At 36.9% G+C, this 22321-nt stretch overlaps 4 protein-coding genes across 8 annotated transcripts in view; 2 read left to right on the top strand and 2 right to left on the bottom strand.

Annotated features, from left to right (window-relative positions):
• The first annotated feature begins 2112 nt into the window (after positions 1-2112).
• Positions 2113-6944, top strand: LOC113230067 (E3 ubiquitin-protein ligase MSL2). Of its 2 annotated transcripts, none has more exons than XM_026463800.1 (4): positions 2113-2841; positions 2953-3153; positions 4920-5091; positions 5257-6944. In XM_026463800.1, exons 1-4 carry the CDS (start codon positions 2113-2115, stop codon positions 5460-5462), a joined length of 1308 nt encoding a protein of 435 aa, XP_026319585.1. In that variant the 3' UTR covers positions 5463-6944. The 2 variants fall into 2 exon arrangements, with proteins under 2 accessions (XP_026319585.1, XP_026319584.1); XM_026463799.1 differs by having other exon boundaries at positions 2947-3153.
• Positions 6945-7507: 563 nt separating this feature from the next.
• On the bottom strand, positions 7508-8392 carry LOC113230560. Its single transcript, XM_026464570.1, has one exon. It carries the CDS (start codon positions 8163-8165, stop codon positions 7560-7562), a length of 606 nt encoding a protein of 201 aa, XP_026320355.1. The 5' UTR covers positions 8166-8392; the 3' UTR covers positions 7508-7559.
• Positions 8393-8405: 13 nt separating this feature from the next.
• On the top strand, positions 8406-14068 carry LOC113230559 (serine/arginine repetitive matrix protein 1-like). Its single transcript, XM_026464569.1, has 6 exons — positions 8406-8660; positions 8788-8967; positions 9247-9390; positions 11125-11376; positions 12068-12580; positions 13757-14068. The coding sequence occupies exons 1-6, from the start codon at positions 8469-8471 to the stop codon at positions 13904-13906; spliced, it is 1431 nt and encodes a 476-aa protein (XP_026320354.1). The 5' UTR covers positions 8406-8468; the 3' UTR covers positions 13907-14068.
• A 446-nt stretch (positions 14069-14514) lies between these two features.
• The window catches only part of LOC113230558, a 47570-nt gene continuing 39763 nt past the window's right edge, over positions 14515-22321 (bottom strand). For all 4 annotated transcript variants that reach the window (XM_026464566.1, XM_026464567.1, XM_026464568.1 and 1 more), the window contains one exon: positions 14515-16540. In XM_026464566.1, the coding sequence (XP_026320351.1) occupies positions 14834-16540 (1707 nt within the window). In that variant the 3' untranslated portion in view covers positions 14515-14833. The remainder of the gene's footprint in view (positions 16541-22321) is intronic.

The following is a 22321-nucleotide window of genomic DNA, read 5'->3' as shown; positions in this document are numbered from 1 at the left end:
CAGATTGTCAACGCTTCGACCACATTGGATTATTATATCTAAATGCTTCAATTGGCCGGACGATATTGAGTGTTCTGTAACTAGTTCTAAGTTTGATAAGTAAACGACTGTCTTTGCTTTTATTGCACGTCAATAATGATAAGAAATATCGCACACGACTATGCGCCCGCCTCCAAAAACAATTGTTTTATTTAATAAGTGTTTACTAAGTGGCTTCAATTGGTTAATAGAACCGTATGGCAGTTGCGCTTCTCGAAATAATAGGTATGTAATCGACCAATTTGCTTACATAAGTCTAAATAAAATTATTTAATAGCAGCTTGCCGTATGTCGTTACAATTTGCAAAGCAACTTGTAAATAATGTAACTTACCTGCTTTAAGTACTTAGCAAGATTAAAACTTTTGTAAAGTTACAACTCAGTAATTTAAAATTTCCCTCTAATTTGTTTGTGTCATTATTGGGTAGAGCCACTAGCTTAAACAGATAACAAATAATTATGAAACTCAGTACGTAATAAAACCTGAACTATAAATTTATTTGTGTAATATCTACTTGCAAATTCCCGCCACTTTTTGTGTAATTTGTTTGGGTTTGTTAGCTTTATTTGTAATATTTGAAGAACACCTATAAAATAGAAAGAAACAAACTTAGTTGCTTAGTACGTCATTCTCTTGATTGTTATCTCTTTCTAACACAAAGACATATAAAAATTCCTCACAAATAACTTTCAATGTGAAGGAAAAATGAGGGGATTCGCTCTGGACCTTTTTTTTTAAATCTTCGATTAAGGCACAATAGCACTATCCTATTCCACTTTAAACTAGTTTCACAAAATAATTGAAAGTCAAAATAAAAACGACACTTTTCCCTCCAAAAGGTCCAGAGCGAATCAACAGAAACATATTTAAACTTCATGTTTAGGCTGATGGCTTTGCCAAAGCCTTAATAAATTAAAAAAAAAAAAGGAATAATGAGGATAGGAAAAATGGCGGGTTTTAGTAGTTACATTTTTTGCAAGAATAAATTTTTAATTTGTATATTACGTTGTGCGTTTCTTGATTATTTGTTACCATTAAGCTAATGGCTCTGAATCCAATGCTTTATAAATAAATAACTTCAGTAGAGAGTATTAAAAAAACAGACCTCAAAAGTACGTGGAATTACATCTATTTGCCAAGTTTTATTGAAATATCCCCTAATTCGCCACTATACACTTGACACAGGAGATAATAAAAATCGCTTCTCACTACTCAAAGTATATTGAGAGAGAAAAACGCCTTGAATTGAAGAAAAGCAAAACCAACCATTAAAATAATTGCTCCTTAAGTAAAATTTAGGCGCTATTTATAAAAATGAATGTTGATGCGTGATCAGCCACCCTAAGGGTCGTACTCTAGAACTCTACTTAATGCTCAAGTCAGGATTTGAGTATGGTTTAAAGCACTCGAAATCATACTCAAGTCTCTGCCATTAGGGTCGTATTTCCAGTGCTTGAAATCATACTCAGATCCTGACTTGAGCATTGAGTAGAGTTCTGGAATACGACCCTTAGAGGTGGATGATTTTCTTCAAAATGAAATGGTACCACTATGGAGGTACCCTTTCTCCAACAAAAAAGAATCATGAAAATCGGTTCACAAATACCGGAGTTATCGCGTACCAAACTTGGTGCAACGGGCTGGTATCCGCAACTCGACGATAAAGCGCCTATTTTGCGTGGAGTTATCGCGTACCATACATACCAAAAAAAACATACAATCGAATTGAGAACCTCCTCCTTTTTTTGAAGTCTAACCGACTTCATATATAAATAGGAAAAATGGGTTGGCGGGTTTTAATAGTTACATTTTTTACACGAATTGCTTTTTAGTTTATGTATATTACGTTGTGCGTTTCTTGATTATTTGTTGCCATTAAGCTGATGGCTCTGAAGCCAATGCTTTATAAATAAATAATAATAGTCATCATTTGTGTTGACATTGACAGTTGACATATATGACAGAACGAGGCGTTTGCGGCTTTTTCGCGTGTGTTGTATTTTATTTTGGTGGGATTTATTTATTTTTGTTCATAAATGAATGGTTCGTGAAGTAAAATTTCTAACATAAAAATGAACGCTACTAGTCTGTACGTGTCCACATGTCGGCTGATTATATTGGCTGACGCGGCAGACAAATCTTCATGGACAGATTTGTTTCGTTTGGTTCCTTACCTGCGGCAGTCCTTATCCTGCACAGTTTGCGGTAATTTATTGAAGGAACCGTACACTCCAACGAACTCTAGTTGCCAGCATCACGTTTGTAAAAAATGCAAAGGCGGGAGGAAGAAATTGAAACCTTCTTGTAGTTGGTGCAAGGACTACGAAAATTACGCGGAGAATTTGCAGTTACGTATTCTTCTTCAGTGTTACAAGAAGTTATGTGAATATTTCATTGATACTGATGTGTATAAGACGTTATTAGAGCAAGACGAGATAGCCGCTGGTGTAAACGGCGGAACAGTTGCGAGTTCAGGTCTAATTGACCTGATACAAGAAGGAGCTGGATTCAACGACGACTACAAAAGTACGGCGGGGTTATCAAAGTCGGCCTACAGCATATTACCATGTGTATACACAAATTCTGCATCAACACAGACACAAGCAGCGTCAACTTCCAGTGGAACAGAAACAAGGTCCTCTAGTAAGGACTCACCAAACTCTAGATCAGTTTCTAATGGTTCCCCAATGTATTCTGTGATGTATGCAGGTTCAGGTAATAAAATAACCATTAAAAGGAAAGCAGTTGATGAAACTGAGTCATCCCAAAGTGACCCTCCTCCTCGGGAGAGCAAATCAAAGGTATTAATATTATATTTATGAATAAAAATATGGATGTTTACATCCATGCACCTGTAGTTTTTGCATTATGTATCTCATTTAACTTGATGACAATATGTTTTTTAGAATCAGTTGGGGTTCAAAAAGCCATCAAACCGGTCCCGTAGCTCAGCCAGTAGTAAAAGAAAAGGTTGTCGGTGTGGCAATGCCACTGCCACTCCTGGCAAGCTAACCTGCTGTGGACAGAGGTGTCCATGTTATGTTGATCAGAAGCCTTGTACTGAATGTAAATGTAAGGGCTGTAGAAACCCACATAGACCTGATGGAATGAAGGTAAATAAATCTTTATTTAATTATACCATGTTACTAGTAAAATGTGTAACATAGTATACATTTCATTTTTATCTTTACTCTTGTATGTGTCACCAGACTTACACACTTAGGGTCGTAGTCCAGAACTCTATTCAATGCTCATGTGAGGATCTGAGTATGATTCAAGCAATGGAAATACGACCCTAATGGTAGGCACTTGAGTATGATTTCGAGTGCTTTAAACCATACTCAAATCCTGACTTGAGCATTGAGTAGAGTTCTAGAATACGACCCTTAGACTTACACACAGACTAAGTGTCGTATTCTAGAACTCTACTCAATGCTCAAGTCAGGATTTGAGTATGGTTTAAAGCACTCAAATCATACTCAAGTCCCTGCCATTAGGGTCGTATTTTCAGTGCAATCCTGACTTGAGCATTGAGTGGAGTTTTAGAATACGACCCTTAGACACTTAATTAATTTAAATTTTTTTGTACACATAATACTGTTTTCTAATTGCATTCTTCACTAGTCAACCATTGATATAATCTGTAATTTATGAGTGATTGCTATAGTTACTATATTTCACACACCCTACTGGTGCACCAGAATATTCACCATTATAGCAATTTTTACAGCAGCAGTATTGTCTCGATCTGAAATACTGCAAATCCCGGTAGTGTTTTGTAATTTCATTACAATAAGAATCTTTCATCTTTTACAGAAGGAAAAAATTATATCAATTTTACAATAGAAATAGCTTATTTTGCGAAGTAAAATTATAATGGCTTCTTTAATATCAAATGTACAGTCAACAGCACATCAAGCTTTACACTTTCATTCATAAGTCGCTTCCAGTGCAATGGAACAAGATCCATCAATGTGTAGCTTGATGGGCCTCTGACTATTATAAAGTATGTTAAATTTGTCTTCTAACTATGTTATTAACCTCAAAAATTACAAAACACTGAAAAATCGTTATTGCTATAGTTGGTATAGCGTCTGGCACGGTATGCAAGAAGACGTCGGTTCGAATCCGACCGGATCGAAGGAATTTTTTCTGAGTGTTTTATCTTTGTATTAATAATTATAACAAACTAGTGGAGTCATTTCACAAAAAAAAAATTGAATATCAATTCAATAAAAATTTAATTAATACAGTGAATAGCGACATCTCTCGCCAGGACTGGTAGCTGTAAAGGTACTAACTGGGTGATAAATCTTTTATAGATTTCTCATAGATGGCGCTACGACTAAAAAGTCGTTGAAAAATCAAATACAAAGACACGACGCAAGCACATAGAAAAATTCGTGAGATCCGTTGGTTCGTTCCGTGGCTTAGTTGGTATAGCGTCTGGCACGGTATGCAAGAAGACGTCGGTTCGAATCCGACTGGATCTAAGGAATTTTTTCTGAGTGTTCTATCTTTGTATTAATAATTATTTAAAAGTTTCTGACGGTTTTATTTTCGAAACATATAATGTTATGTAACTCCAGAGATATTTATTTATGTTTGTATGTTGGATTTTTTTCCTGATTGAAGAGGTTAGAGTTAGACTTTAGGAACCGTTTGGTACATACAACTAATTTTTGGATCATTTTGTGGATTGCATCCTTTTTGCTTAACTACATCTAATTATAAGTAAAATCTACTAGGACTGACCATTAGTATGGGTGGTAAATTTTTATTGTAAATATATAATGATTATTATGAAAATAGTTTTATGGGCAGCATGTCAAGAGTTCTTTAAGCTTCTGTTCATATAGCAAATTGTTCCTCCTTATAGGTGAGACCGCATATACCTCAACTGGAGACAGTGCAGTTAACGCTCAACAATCCTGATAGCTCACCGTCTTGCTCAGGGTCCATGGATAGTTTGGATGCTGACCAGTTTACTATGGAAGCTATGGAGGAAACTTTAGGCTTTAGCTCTGAACTTAAGTCTTCTAATATAAAAGGTATTTTGTAATTACATTTATTTTGAAATTACTTTATTATTTTCTTAAATTCAATAATAGTATTATGACTCATCGTACGAAATAAATAAAAGCTTTGTTAAATTTAATACTTTACTTCGCCTTTATTTAATTCACATTTTAAATAATATTTGTTTTTATTTTCAGTGTACACAAGCCAATTACAAGAAGTGTCGCCTTCGTTACCTGCATCAATAATGATGGATGAAGAGCTGACAGGGTCTCCTGATGACCACATGAGTTCGCCTCATGAGTACACATTGGGTTCCCCTCAGGAAGTGGACCCTGACGCTGCATCTCCTCAGTCGGGTGGCACGCACGAAGTCACCAGCGACATTGAGGTGGATGTATGACATCCACTTGACATATCAAGTGACTAGGACATCCTTACTGTTATGTTTCTCACATGCGTCTTCCGACATGTGCAAGAAAAAACTATTCTCTTTGAAGTGTCGCTCATGATGATTCTTCTAGTCACTTGTATTTCGAACTTTTATAGAGTGTAAGTGTATTTTTGAACTGTGAAGTGTAGATATAGTATTACCATTGAACATTAATGTATTTTTTATATTTAAATTAATGTTTTATTATGAAATCAATACAAGTTGGGTCCATAAAAAGTAAAGAAATAATACAATGAATAATGTAAGTTCTTGTCATTTTAAATTTTACTACAAAGCTTGTTTGCTTAGGTGTTTAGTATTGTAAATTGTGTAAATATGTTAGGTAATAAGCAACGGTCGGAATAGGGTGTTCCAAATGAGTAGACAAATGTCTACAGATACATGGAGTGACATGAAGTGGTTAAAACCACCAAATATTAATTCATTACATTTTTCGAATTCATAATGAAATTCGTACGATATATTATGTAATCTGTAATAAATTATGTAAATGATGTCGCCATTAGTTAAAGCAAGCTTTTGCTGATAGCTCATAAAAATGTTTACTCTGGTGGAAGGTCAATTATCAATTTTTTTTATGTAGTACCACTAGAATTACATTGAAATCCAACTTCAGCTTATTAAGTCTGTGTCACCCTTTTATCTATATGCAGACGTTTATCTACTCATTTGAAACACAACATTCCGACCTTTGGTAAGAAGACAAGAAATATTGAATGAAATTTTTTTGTCAATATAAATGTTTAGATTTTAAGTAAATGATTACCACTACCTGCAGCTTACTTACTACTCTGTGACTTTTTATTATTCTCCTGCAAACCGACACCTACCATACCTACATTCGTAGTAAGAAAACTGTAACAAGTGATAATCATTTATTGAATAGCCACAAGTCTTAAAATGTAGGTTTTAAGATTTTATATCTTAGCATATATTTGGGGGTACGTTGCGGTTAATTTTGAAAGAACATTAAGGTTAACTTGTTATGTGCTTTATTTTTATATTTAGGGGATTTTTAAGATTTTTATGTCATACATAACAGGTAAATAGTGAATTTTATTTTATTTATTATTTTTTTAAATTAAATTCAACGCTAATATCATCCCAATTTCAGTCGTTTAAAAGTCCCCATATATAGTTATTTTATAATATAGTAATCAGATAATTAAATACATATACAATCAAAGATTACCAAAAGGTTGAAAGAGAAATCGCTACTTTTTAAAATTTTTGACCTTCTAGCGTGTGTAAGGTATAGATTTTTGTATATCAAGTGTAGCTGCTATGCAGTAGGATAAATATATATATTTCAGACATTTTTGTAAATCATTATTTGTACTTACCTTTGTTAAAACACTCTCAAATGTGAATGTAGAGGTGAAAAAAGAAATGTGACTAAAGAATGTTTAAATTGAGACTGCACCATACTAAAGCAACCTCTATACATATCACTTCTAAATACGGGTCTCTTAGAATTAGAACGCGGGGTTCCTCGCAATTTTGATGTTTTCCTTCAAATTTGTGACAATGATAAATATAAAACCAAATCACATCAAATTGTTGTATAATTTGGATATCTCCCTTTTAAGTTACATACGCAATGAGATATTGAGGTACGAGACAGTACAGGTAAGAGACCCGTAGAGTACAGGTAAGAGACCCGTGTTCAGTAGTGCACTCTATTACATGTATAACTTGTCAGGCATATTGCTAAAAATTGTAACAATGGAATGATGTGTATTTCATACATGAATTTTGTCGTCATTAATATAATGTAAATATCTACAAAGACATCTGTGATAGTGTATTTATTTAATATTTCAGATAGTTCGAATTCCTACTCTAAAACTTTGACATAAGGCGTGTCTATGTAATCTACAAATAGCACTCGAGTACAAAAATAAATTATCGTTTAAGAACATACAATAATGTAATTTCGCTTTAAAATTAATTGATTGATTAGATGAATTGAATAAAAATCAATATTTTCGTTACTATTGCCTTTTTAATCCGAAACATGTTACACAAATTTAAAAAATGTGAAAGCTAATCCCTAATTTTAGGAAGAACATTTTTATCGCTTATCAAACAAGGTACAGACTGCCAAATTCTGTCAAATTCCTTTTTCAAATTTCTCACCATAGATTTCTCAGTAATAAAAATTGTATTGTCTCCATTGTAGTTAACGTTCTCGAAGTTAATAGAATTTATAAGAGCTGCAGCTCCTTTGAAATCGTCTGTAGCATCCACCAATAAGAATTCGTGTTCCAATCTACTCGAATTGATAACCTTCACCGCGATATCACTTCGAACAAGTTGCTGGACATTGTCAAGGTTTTTGCTGTTGTGTATGGCCACTTCTATTTTCACCTTCTTCGCTCGTTGCGCTTTGATGAGACACTTAGCCAAACTGTTGCTCACGGATTTGGGTACGCACAAGTTTATCGTTTTGTTCGAGTTTGCAATAACGTTCCAAATAAAGCGTAAGTTTTTTAAGCTAGCTTCCTTGGCCACTTCCTTGTTCACATCTCCGTAAAACAACACTGTACTCGTGTCTGCACCACTGTTTGTCATAATGTACCCCACAGGTTTTAATATCTTCTTCGCAAGTAAGAAAACAGCTCTTACAATTGTCCACTGTGGATAATCCATTTTTTATTATTCCTATTGAATTAAGTTTACCGTATAAGGTGATGTTTTTGTAGGTGATCTTGTTAATGTTTTCGAAATACGACGCTGCGCTGCTCGCTCCAATATTTCATCTACCCACCAAAACGTTTTACAATAAAACGTTACTTACCTCCTTATTTCAAAGCTGAAATAAAAAATAAGTTTTGACGTTTCACCGTGTCATGACGGAACAGTTGACGGTGCTTGTTTAATTTTTATACTCATATATGTTTTGTAGGCCGTATATTAACAGTGCAGATTCCAGGTTTGTGCTTGTCTGAAAGTATGTCCCAATCGCGTATACGTAAGCCGCTTACGGCAGCGGCCGCAGGCGATGCTAGCCCGCATCGGGTTCCCACCACTAAGACCCACGGAGACTCTGCCAAGCCCCAGCAACCCCAGCTAAGCAGGAAAAATAAAAGCAGGAGTAAAATACCAAAGAGCATACGCCACGACTTGGAGAACGCTTTAGTTGGTGTAAGCGCTTGTTAATAAATTATTGTTAGCTTAGTGGCATTTATTTTTGTCGTTCTACTAAGTATCCATTCCAGTTTTGTTTAGTGGGCGACATTTATCTGAACTGCCTACTTTTCTTTATTTGCAGCTGTGTGATGTGTGGTTCGAAGAGATCAAACCTCATTTGCTTCGTAACAACATAAAGGTGCACATTCACAACACGGACGGTGCCGGCGTCATCGGCGCGGGCGCAGGAGACCACAACCGCGAGCGCCTGCCGTCCGGGTCGCCTGGCTGCTCCCACCTCAACCCAGGTGCTGCCTCCGATGTACGAGCCTCGCTCAAAAAGTCAAAGTCCGCTAGTGTTGCTAAAAATAAACCTAAAAAAAAGTGCATTAAAAAAAGCGCCGTCGGCTTAAATATAAATAAATTTTACGAGTAATCGTACTTTTTTTATTGCTTACTAAAACCCGATTGAAAAAGTAGAAAGTACGTACGTAGTAAGAAATAGTAAATACTTAAGTTTCTCTCCTAATCTGCCCAGATATTTTTGCAATTAGTAATATCTTGGTGATCAAAGTAATTAATGCTGTTCTTGTGTGTGCAGCGTCTTCAGCGTCAAGTTGCGAGTTGTGCAGACTGTTCTTCAACGCGGCGAATGGCATCGAAAGTGCAGTCACGCAAGCCAAGGCTGCCAACTTTCAAGCTTCTATCTCCCATAAATTCGTTACCGAGATCACTAACACCAGAGGTATCCATCTATTTTAAGTATTTACCCATTAGGGCTTAGAGCATGCTTGAAGCATGGGGGTGTCGACACGACGACAACTATATCGACACTGTAAACTCATGGTAAAGATAATTACTCTGAAAACTCTAGCGATCGACCTGACAAATTTTTTTACGTAACAGATTTAGTAACTACCAGGGGTGCTGTACAAATTTGCTATACATAATCATAATCTCAGTACAGAGTACCAAAAAAACCGACCCCAAAGTCATTCATCTCCTAGTTTGCCACCCTTAGAGCGGAAATATATTCTTCTAATTTAAATGGACCACTTCTGAGATATCCGCTTTCCAACAAAAAAAGCATCATCAAAATCGGTTCACAAATTCGACTTATCACGTAACACACATACAAAAAAACATACAGTGGAATTGAGAACCTCCTCCTTTTTTTAATCGGTTAAAAATTGATAGGATTTTAACACAGAATGTAACACAAGGAAATCTTGAACAATATTTTCAAGCTCGAATGTTCATTACAGGCAAATGCACGACCCGATGGGGTTTAGACATCTCTCTACAAAATTTGTAACAGATCGACAAGCGCCCGGATTTTTATGCCGCGCTTTGTTAACATCATCATCATCCTATTTAAGACCCAGGCTCTTGTCAGTGTAGCCTCCTCCACTCCTCGCGGCCCATATCAATCTGCTTGACCTCTCTAAAGCTGCTCACTTTAATGTTCTTCTTTATTTGTTTACTGTACGCTATACTTTGTTAACGCCAGGGTTTAATCAGGTTGTTTCATTAACGACTAAAAATGAGCCCAGAAACTATTTACTATGAAATATTTGTTGTAAATCGAGTTTGGTTCAAATTCAATAATAGTATATACAAACTTGATACTATTACAAGATGCTTCTATTTGACTAATTTCCTCATTCAAATTGTGTGAAACGAATGATAATCAAATCAATCAAATCAATGTCGGACAGACGGATCATGATGAACTGCTATGAGTTTCGTTTCGTCTTTTGTGTAAACAGGTTGTTAAATATGTATTTTTCAAAATTATAATTTAAATAAGCAATTCATAGTCGTTGTATGGAGAATTTTAGAACTCGAGTAGGCTTAGGTTACTTTCTGGTAACCTCTTTATGTCTATTTATTTGCTGCTTTTTTCCTTTTGAAATTTTTCGAGCTGATTTTGATTCTTGGATAACTGTTAAAACCTAGTTTTTAACGTCGATTTACAGAGAAAATCAAACTGTTCTTAAATATATAGAAGTATTCTTTTCCTGCTTTGTTTTTTATCCCTAGCGTGCACAAATTGACCTAGAATATTTAGTTCTGTACGTGATAGGATTTGTTTTTCGAATCATTACTTAGGTAATAACAGAACTATCTAAATATGTACAATAAGTTTAATTCGGGGGAATACGCACGACTGAGACTCTACTGTAGTTTTTCGAAATGGTTTCATTAATTGTATATGTATTATGTAGCTATTATCAAATTATTAAAACAAGTTCTAGATTCCACGCCGGCGTAGTCGTGGGAAAGTCCAGCTAATTTAAAATAAAAATAAAAGAACCAGCGCAGAGTGCCAGTTTATGTTTCTGACCTTTTTCATTAAATTGAAATAAAATGACATCGGAGAGGATCAGATGAGAATATGATACCGAGTCAGTTTTTTTTATCAATCCAAAGTCGTTCAGACGGGATATATTAACGACATTTGCGCTACTGTTTGCAGAAACCATATCCTAAGAAGCAAGAGATACCGCCTCCACCGCCACCGCAGGCGAGAACTCGACGGCGACGGCGGCGGTGGACCGTGCAGTCGCCGCTCGATGCAGTGCCATTTCCCCAAAGTAACTGGCGAGTGCCACGCCCCTGCCGCCCATATAGCCTGTCTCCGCATTCCACCTCCAAGAGAGACGCGAGTCCAAGCCCATGCTCAGTCAGATCATGCTCACCAACAGTATCGCATTGCACAAATGAATACGTACGTGTTATTTGTAATAATAAGGAAGGATAAATTTATCTATAGATATAGCTGTATTTTTAATATGTACTTAGATTTTTTTCTATCTACGCTCGTTGTACGTTAGGATTCTATCATAATTATTTTCTTACTGGGAAATATTAGAACTAAAATAAAATAACACAAAACGATATATGTTTCAAAAGCCTATTTCGCCAAAAAAATAGTACCATAGTATAATAAAACTAGTGTGGTAACTCCATACAAACGTAGCAGTGTGAGTTGTAGGTGTGCGCGCCCGCCGTGTGCTGTGTACGGATGCACACATTTGCGTAATCTCGCGGTGCCATCGCGTGGCATAGCGCTGGTCGTCACACGCGTCTTTATTAATTACCTTCTTCCAATATGTGCGTGCGTACGCGGCGCGCGTGTATCCCGCGCTGCAACGTTTGTGTCATAGTAAAATAAGAGAAGTATGGTAACTCCGTACAAAGTAACACCACGGCTTGTATGTGCGCGCGACCGCTACGCGCCGTGTACAGACGCTCACATTCGCATAATAATGAAAGGCGCTTTGTGACGACCAGTGTTATGGAACGCAAGTGCATCGCGAGATCATGCGGATGTGTGCGTCGACACATACAAGCCGCGCTGCTACGTTTATGTGGAGTTACCACACTTGTCTTATTATGCCATGATAATTTACTTACAGGTACGTAATAACAAATGTAGTCAAGGAAACATAATAAGGAAATATTCACGTACAAAAAATACATTTCCAAGTACCAAGAAGCAAAGCATACTTCCAACAGTGTTAACACGAACTAGAGCTACTCAGACTGACTGGACATATAACAATAAACTGCAAGATATTTCGCCGCAGCGTTCACTAAACAAAAGGACAATTTCGTTGTCCAACCCTTCAAAATCTACTTCGACACACCGCCTAACTACCTCTACATTTCGTAATAAATCACCTGATCCACTTAAGAAAATCGTTTCGCCAAAACAATCACGAAAAATACGACTTGAGAACGAATTATCATCAGCTACTTTGGTGCAATTCAGATCTTTGTCACGAAACTGCCAAAAAAAGACTGGGAATAAGACCGAAAAAAAACGGTCAGGGTCTTCTCTAGTAAGAGGCTCTTATAAATGTAGTCGAGAGAACTTTTCAACCTCTTACACATTGCCCGTCGTCGAAATGTCACCGCTTTTCACAGATGCAAGTATCATCTTCCTAATCTTATAAATATCAGTAGGTAATGAAAGTAACATCAATTTTTAGATTATTTTACTTTGATTTATAAATTCGCTTCTGAATCTCGACCTAATTTTTACTGATGTTTCATCTTTGAACTCGAGTTAGGATTAATTTTGAGGAAGAAGCATTATTTTCAATTATTTTGCGCTCAGAACCAAAAGGTCCTTTTTGAGGTCAGATGTATTTTGGCATGGACACTCATAATAAACACAGTCGGCTAGTTTTGCAAACGCAGGTTTGATTTCAAAATTGTAATCTTTCATAAATCTTTCCATGCCTTTTCCCATTAGTTTGTAATAATTAGCAAAATTGCTATCATATACCCAGGGTACAGTTTAACATTATCGATAAAACCTGTGATCCATCGTGGTTAAGCCAAAAAATAAGCACGTCCACTAGCTGTGGAAGTTGATGCGCTCCTAGAAATTGTATAAAAATTTTATACAATTTGTGCAGGCGGTACTCTGACAAATCGCAGTCGACTGTAGCGCTTCTTTAAGATCACCCTTTAGAAGTTTAGATGTAGATCTCAATTTTAAGTGATATAAATAGAAATCAACCTTTTAATTAGGTGTTAATTATTATTATATGTAAGTTGGGTGGATTTTTTTATTTGCCTTGTACTGGGTATTGTTGAAGAGGATTTTATAAAGCATTCTTTCCATTTCCATTGTTATAGAAAGAATGCTTTATAAAATCCTCTTATGTTTTGATGTCAAACGTAGCCAAATGTTGGTAATAGGTACATCCTGCCCTTGTAACTTCAACTGTTCAGTCGAATCAAAATAAATCACTCATGTCTAAGGCGATATCAACGGAAATACCGTTACATCATGTGACAAAATCTTTTCGGGTTGGGTTACAATATTTACAATACAGATCTGTGGAGAAGATATGTCTTGTATTGTATTGATTTTATATTCTTATCTACCTAATTATCAGGACTGACATTCTTAAAGCGTAGAGATAAATGACACTCTTATTCGTACTTAGCCGGTTTTTATTAATTTTCCTTACTCACACTTCTATTAAATTGGGCAGGTCAAAAGTATTTTTTTTTAATATTCGTATAAACTACCAATTTCATCAAAAATATTCATATCACTCGTCTAGATTTAATGCTTCCCTTATTTCCAGGATCTCATAGAAATAATAGGGGAAAATCACGATAGACTAGTAAGAAAGTTAAATCAGCCCTCGAGGAGGAAAGCGGCTCCGTCTACTATGACCCTTTTCCTACTAAAGAGGAAAATCTGTCGCGTTAAAAAACAGCCACCCTGGAGGTGAGGCCGTGTTTACGTACGCTACTTTAATGTCATTAGGTAAGAATACCCATCACTCGGTTATGTTTTTTTAGCGCGTAGAAGAATATAGATATACTTATGTATATATCATGTCTACAGTTTGATATTTTGTTTTTTGATTAGGTTCTAGTTTATTATTGTATATATAATTAAAATACTGCTATGATTTTACATCTTTTTTTTTTCTCGCTGCTAATCTTGATAGACGCGCTTAGCGCGAACTAATTTCAGCTGTTTGTGGGAACTAGCATTGTATTGAAACTTTCTATGTTTGTTACACATTTAACACAATGTGTCGTATTTCTCACACTTTTTCTTACGAATATTCACAAGTTTTTTTTAGAGATTAAACTCTTCTTTGGGATTAATAGATTTCTAGTCAACCCGTGACCATGGAGCGTGCAACCGTTCCGAAATATCGGGAAAATAAAAAGAAGTCATACCGTGGTAAGAAACCTGATACTAGTGATAATCATTTAGTGAATAACCGCGAAAGTCTTAAAATCTATATAATAGATTTTTGTATATCAAACAGGTAGGTAATCAAGTAACGCCTTGGTATTCAAAGGATTAAAATAAGGTACGAAATACTCACACGACAGTTTTTAATTGGTATATAACTTAGGACTATTTCCTTACTTACGACTCTTTACAAAATTACAACAGACATATCGACTATAAGGGCAGTACAGGGAGTGCTTTTCACACGAATAAAATAATTTACAAAACAGTCGAACATATACATCACGCTCATTAAATAACTTAATAAATAGCTCACACGTCACCGGGCTTCGATCGCGACCGTGGCAGCGCCTCAGCGCCGCCCGACCGGGTCCGAAGCACGCACTCTCTTTGGATCCGAGAAGAGTTTATGGAACGTCCTCGCGTCACTCGCGCTACACCAAATTCGTTAGTTCGCGTGCTTCACGTAGTCTGTCTCGTAGTAGGCTGTGGCGCCGTGCGCACCTTTCCTGTCGAGCGCGCGCACGCGGACGAACAGGAACGCGGCCACCAACGAGGCAACCACCAGCACTAGCAGTAACATCACCAGGCCTGCCACAAACGACGGCACTGACATGCAGATCGTCTCCGGGTCACTCGCCGGAGACTGAATCACCACGGTCTCGTTCGCCGCAGCGTTGTTCAAAGCAAAATTTACGTCACCCGGTGCTACCACCTGAATCGTCCGGCTCGTGTTCACATCTGTCATCTCTTGTGCGTCACGCTTATAAATTCGTGTCGGCGTAGACGTTTCTCGTCGCCTTCTGACTCCGACTAACCTCTCGGGCAAGTCTTCGACCGACCGAGGTCTGCCACCTAATGTTGCGAGATTGCCGTGAGCTTCATCTTTCCTTTTTACAGTGTTATATACTCCCCGTCGACCAGGGGGAGGTGGAGGTGGTAGGTTGACTTCGTCTTCTTCACGTGCAGGTGCGGGTGATGAAGGGCTCGGTGCATTTGGAGTTGAAGATACTTGCGCTTGCGGTGGTGGCACTGCATCGTCTCGTTTTTCAGAGAAGGAGCCTGCCGCATCAGCTGGGTGTCGTGGATCGGGGTATGCAGGTGGCACTCCGTATTCGCCATGAGGTAACTGCGGTGGAGGCCCATACTCAGCGTGTGGTGAGTTCGGAACTCCATATTCTCCGGCGCCAAGTGTGTTACCTCCCAGTAATGGTACACCATAATCTGCTCCGAGCCCACCGCATTTCGGTTCGGGACAGTTATACCTGCATACTTGAATTACACATTGGAAGTGCACATTCATTGAATCGGGAAATTTGAAAGCTTGGAAGTATGCGAATGAAACTACTGAAGCTGACGGACCGAAGTTCTTTATCTTCTGGAACTTGCTCATTATCTTCGGCCGCACCACACATCCATATTGATCAACAAGTTGTATAGGAGCTCGCTTGCCGTCATGTGCAACGCAGTTTCGTACAAGCATATCGAATTTGTTTTCATCGTCTTTGATTGCCAGCACCATTGTCATTGTTTGTCCAATCTTTACTATGCCTGACACTTCGGAAGCCCAAGGTCCTTTGCCCACTTGAATTTGCATCCAGCACTGCAAGTTATCGCCGAGAAAGTTAGCAGTAACTGCATGTAACATATCCACTTGAAATGGTCTGAACGTGACTGCTTTCTCGTAGAAGTCATACCAAGTACACCGTAGTTTTCTGGCTTGATCCCAAACTTCTTGTACGTACGGATCGTATTGTACAATAATCGTGTTTTCGACATATGAGCCGCTGGGCGTGGGGCTGCCATAAGTGGCCACGTTGTGATTCGCTGAACTTGACATACCGCAACTGTTAAGGAAAATTTCAAATGTTGCACTAAGATGACCAGTACCTGGTTTTAGATGCATACAGTGAGGATCACTGTAAAATCCTTTAGAGAAAATCATGCCGTAGAAAGGTCGATCGAATTCGATATTAACACGCATGTGTGTTTTTTCACATTGCACTTGTAAGTGTTTTATCTTTGGACTGTCCGGTGTAGCGAGTGGCCAGGGATCGTCTGTTTGTGTTGGAAGCAGCGGCGGTCCATAACCACCACCTGCTCGATGCTCGAGTGGTAATGAAGCTGAATCCACTGGAGGTTCGCATTTTGCATCCTGAAAAGAAAAATATACTTTTGAATGTTATAAATAAATCATATTCTAGGATATTTTTGTTTGGTATTAGTTTTACATCAAAATGTTATCGTAGGTTAGTGGAACGAGTGCAGACCGCAGAGTAGCACATTCATCTGTCGTCGCACTCTAGTTGGCGCCACGCGAACGCGTGCGCGCCCTGACGGCATCCCGCGAGCTGCGCGGGCGGCGGCGGCTGTGGCGCGGCGGGCGGCGGCGTTCTTGCCCACTTTCTACACTGATGGATAGCTCGCGCGAGCAATTATAATATTAATCAGCGCAATCATACCGCAGAGATGAGTTCCAAAGCTGCTTTCACGATACTTGCGTCTGCGTAATGGCAAATTCAAAGATACGGTGCTGCTTTTATACCTCTATAGGATTTGCGTCGTGTGTTACACATGTGCAATGCAATCAATCACTATGCCAAATCGTAGTTGTTCACTAAATAATTATCAAGCAATAAAAGATTATATAAGTTTTCATTATTATTTTCATATATTATTTTTATACAGTCACAGGTTGACTGATGAATGGTTGAAATATCGAGAAAAGAATAAGATTTCATACTGTGGTAACCTGTAAGTAGTGGTATCATAAATATTTAACTACCACTCTACACTTCTAGTCTTGTCTTTACAATTTTGTCGAAGAGATCAATTCTCTTTACGCTGAGTTAACTATATGCAAGCTTAGGTGTGTAATATTTCTTTATTCCTACGACAGTTTGCACTTAGCAGAAATAGATATAGTTCAAAACGATGCCATGAATCTATAATCATGATGGTTTAGACTATAATCATGAATGTAGAAAATATATGCGAATTGAGTGGATATAAAATTAAGTCCACTTATGGGTTCGAGATTATATGGGGCGAGAGCTGCTACAGGTATCAACAAGTGTGTAAGAATAGCAGTTTAGTACAAGTGGTCCCTGCAGCGGGCGCGCGTTTCTAACCGGTTAGAAATTATCCAGTGATCGAGATTGTCAGTGCGGAAGAAAACACCGGACCTATAAACATGCACAACGACAACTGAAACTTTCTTTGACAGAGGTCCGAGTTTGAACGTGGAAATTAAGGGCCTTTACTTAAGAGTTTGTGCAATTAAAACTCCAATCGCGTCCATTGGTTATCAGAATTGTAAAATAGAAGATGCTAAGTGAAACACTAATAAAGAAGACCAAAGCAATGTGAATAAAAATAATAACTAACAAGCTTTCGTATTGACGAGTAAAGTGACTAAAGCAAAATAATTGCAAGAAATTGATAAAGATTAGTGGCAGTCTTAACGCGCATGAGCATGAGTCGAGCAGCAGGTGCGCCCGCGCAGGTGAAAGTATTCGCCTTATGCCGCATCCGCTTCCCAACTAATTCAAGCGAAATATGCAACCCCTGTTAGTTTGTTTACGCCGGATGTGTTATTCATCAGTTGTAACTTTTGGCATAATTTGAACAAGTTTTATATTTATTGTTTCATTCACGTTGAATACACTCATGCATAGACCACAAAAGAGGTACGCCGTTCACGTGGTAGAAAAGTAAAGAAATAATAATTCATTGTTGTCAAACGAGAGTAAATTGGTGTACATTTTATCAAGGCAGAATGTATTTACGCGTATAGAACCAGCATATTCTAATTAATTCAAATTACGATGCTATTTCTTTTTGGACTTATTTCTTACGTAAGTCTGGTTTTGAGACTTGTTCAGCCTATGTACTACATACCTATAGAAATGGTACGCGCAAATGAAAGTTGTTTAAATGAGCGAGAAATGTGTGGAACCGGAATTTTGTTTGCTTCTGCGTCGGTGAATCCTAACAAGGTCGAGGTTATTTATGTTTTCTTGAATTCCTATTGCCCAGTGTCCTTGAGTGTATAGTAAGTTATATCGCATTTCCGCTCCTCGTTCAACTAACGGCTTTTTACTTTCAAAATAAGCAAGTTTAAAAATTTCTCTCGAACTTACTCATCCTCTGTTTTTCTTAAAAGACGACGTTGGAATATGGGTACGTGTCAATGGCGTCATTTTTTGTTTTCCTTGATTAAATGACGCTGCTTACTTACCTTAATAAGTATGCATGGACATCATATTAGGTCTTATTATTAATTAATTATTATTTAAACTTAAGGTACTTCAAATACAGAACTTGACCATACACACATAAAAGGATATCAGTATAACATGGGTCATTTATATAATGCGGGTTGCTATTTAAAGACATTATTGCGATCGAATCTCCGACTTGAATGGGTTATATAACAATGTAGCTAATAAATATTGTATGAATTCGTATTTATACATAAATGGCGTAGAAACACATACGATTAGTGAAGAAACTTGCATATTAACAAAATCGTTAAATTAACCCTTGATGGAGTAGCAATAGATCGCAGTGTGTAATTTCATTAAGCCGTATTAGGGTGATTAAAATTTATACACGGTAACGAAGTAAACAAACTGTCTCTTCTGTATTCAAAGCTACAAACCTGTGTAATCGTCCACTTATTTATTGGGAATTTTCGACAAAATTAATTTTGGTGAATCAAAAAGAATGAAGCAGAAATCTGCTAGTGAAATCAATTTCCATTTAACGCTTCTAAAGCTCTTATCTAACCTCTTTCATGTGGTATTAATTAGTGCACACGGCCGTGTGAGACAGATAAGTAGGCGAATCGAACAAGCTCATCGCGTTTTCTGCCGGTATAAAGTACAAGTACAAAATTTATAAAAATATGTACTTTTTCTGCGATCGAGTATTTGCAGAACAAAACCTATGTGTATCAGACAAAATTTTACAGGAGAACTAAAAATTATAAATCAAGGTTTTCCTTTAAATGTAAAAAAGTAGGTATAATAGGCAGGGCACCAATCAACGATAATATTGATGTCACAAAAATGACTACAACTTATATATTACAAATTTTACATCCCTTACTAACTTTGAATATTTATGTACATACGCCAGTACATCAAGCTACACATTGACCTATCTTGTTCCGTTGCAATGGAGGCGATTTTCGGACAAAAATGTGTACATAAGAAAAGTTACTCGGCAGACCAAGAGCAAAACCTAGTAAGCGTTTTAGACAAAATTTTAGTAATCAATGGGGCATGAAGGAGAGATACTTTAAATGCTTAAAATAGTAATGTTTACTTAAAGGAAAATCTCTTTTATTTATGTTAATATAATAACTGCATCTACAGATTTTTGGAAAAGCTTGCCATGGATGCGATTAATAATAAGGATAAAATATCTTTAATACACATTATGTCTTGGGACAGTTAAAGATAACCTAGAAATCTAATTTTAATATAATAGTAATATCCACTCTAACGTGCAGCACACGTTGTACCGAGTATCTACGCGTATATATAGTACAAATTACTTTCTTTTGCAAATTATTCGAAATTGTTATATACATTGTTATATATATATTGTTATATACATTTACAAATTGTAATTTTTACATTTTAATAGTGAGGCCCGTTTTCTTTCATACACAGATCTAGTCCCTTGAGATTCACTTCGTGTACCCTTCTGCAATGTGTTGTGGTGAATGCTAATAATAACATTTTGTACCTTGAGCCTTAAAACAATTGTACAGTCTTAGACTTATTGTAAATTATTTTTTTACATGGCATCATAAAAAATGTCCAGAAGCTTTTAAGGTCTGGAAATATTGCAGGCCGTCTAATTCTCCCGTTTGAACCTATCTTGATATTGAAGTTATAATTAGTGGATATTCTGCTATTATGAGACGAAATACAGGCCTGATAAAATGTTATTTCGATCCTTCTCCGGTAAAAGGTTTAATAAAAAAATTATAACGTGTTTTTACTTTTTGAATATAAACAGTGATACTAAAAATTTTTCATGGACATTTAATCGTACGCCCCAATGCTCATTGAAGGATTTTATTGTTATCATTGATCTTATCTATTAGTACGACAAAATAGTGAGTATTGGAATTTTTAGTCGGTTCGATTCCCAGCTAAGGCAAACATTTCAACTAATCTGTGAATGCGAATGAAAGAAGAAAAATAATAGTTATTTGTTAAGCAAGGCAGCAAACTTGTTGCTTGACGCGAGTGCCTGTACTGAAACCTGAAAAGGGCGCGGGCGAGGGTTTTAAGGCACGAGACGCAAAACAATTTTGCTGCTGAGCGAAACACACAACTTTTCATGTAGATGAAAGAAACAAATCAGTTTTTAACCGACTTTAAAAAAAGGAGGAGGTTCTCAATTCGACTGTATGTTTTTTTGTATGTATGTTACGCGATAACTTCGCCATTTTTGAACCGATTTTGATGATTCTTTTTTTGTTGGGAAGAGGGTACCCCATAGTGGTCCAATTTAATTCCACGTACTTTTGAGGTCGGTTTTTTTAGTACCCTGTACTGGGGTTATAATAAACAAAATAAGATGTCGTTGTCAATTTAATGTCAACAATAATAAGATAAATAAAACATACTAACGAATTTAAATTACGTCTATTAATACGTTGAATGTGGCATAGTTTTTTTCTATCGAAAGAAAAAGTTAGGTGCACCGTAATCCAATCGTCAAGTTCGAATTTTGAAAAACCGCTTCCACGCTAGCGTGGAAAAAACGCTTTTACACGCAGATTTCGAGCTAATGAGGTGAAAAAGTAAAATTTGGTATCTTAAGCATTTAAGGCAGTTCTTCTTCATATTATTGACTCTTTCTATGCTGCATGTATTAATTGCTTTGTAAAACAGCTTGACGTCACTCGGCGCACCAAATCTACTGTGCACCATTTCACAATTCAAATACCTAGTAAGGCGCTTTAATTACTTTACTCAAATACATGCTATGTTTTGAATTGGTTAAAGTGACTTACTAGGTTTTTTACTGGTTACGAAGTAAACTAGATGTGTCTTAATAAGTTTTAAGGTTTCTAAATCTCTGGTAAATTGTAAGATTTTGAAGTTGCTGTCATTACAGTTTGGTGAGTAATTACTCTGGGATTAGTATTACGCCAAAAAAGATTTTGTAAATAGTAGTCCCTTACTAGGTTTGGCTCTAGGGCACCACAAAATTAACTGCTAAACTATTAGTGCTTTTGTTTTTAGCCGGATAAACTGATTGCTAATTGATAAAAAGTAATCAAACAACCTGGTTAAATTGCAAGTGTATTTTTTTACAACCACACCAATTGCCTGGTCTGAAACTAGGGAACTCCCTATGAGTACCAGAAGAACGGAATTCTGGGCCACTTCCTAGAACACCCAGATCAAAACCAATTTGGAAAAGTTCATATAAGTGAATCGAACCCGGGACCTCCGTATCCAGCGCCCACAATGTATACCGTTAGATCACGGAGGCCGTCAGTTATTCGTTATTCATTTCCTCTTTATAAATACAAATTCAAGCTGGGCTGGTAATCAAATTTGGGGTTGCAAATTGGAATTTGAGGTATCTTGTAAAAACAGAACTTGCGCTACATTTCCCATTTCCGATACTTGCGACGAAATAAATCTCCAATACAAGTAAAATTTTTAGTAAAGTTTTGGTCATAATTGGCATCGCAAGATCTTGATTGTAGAAGGAAGGTTAGTTCCTCATAATACAACACATGCACCTAACTCATTTCTTTATATTGTCTACACACTACTAACAATTCCCGGACGTGGGAAGTGTGTTTCAGGTGCGTATCAGATGGTGCGTGATCGGGTAAACCGACAACCTGCTTACATTGTTACAAATTCTCTAGTTCTGCAGAGAAAAAAAGTTGAGA

This window comes from Hyposmocoma kahamanoa, unplaced genomic scaffold (genome assembly GCF_003589595.1).
Source record: "Hyposmocoma kahamanoa isolate Upper Pololo Valley unplaced genomic scaffold, ASM358959v1 63, whole genome shotgun sequence".
Lineage (NCBI taxonomy): Eukaryota > Metazoa > Arthropoda > Insecta > Lepidoptera > Cosmopterigidae > Hyposmocoma > Hyposmocoma kahamanoa.
This window is presented reverse-complemented; position numbering and strand designations above follow the sequence as displayed.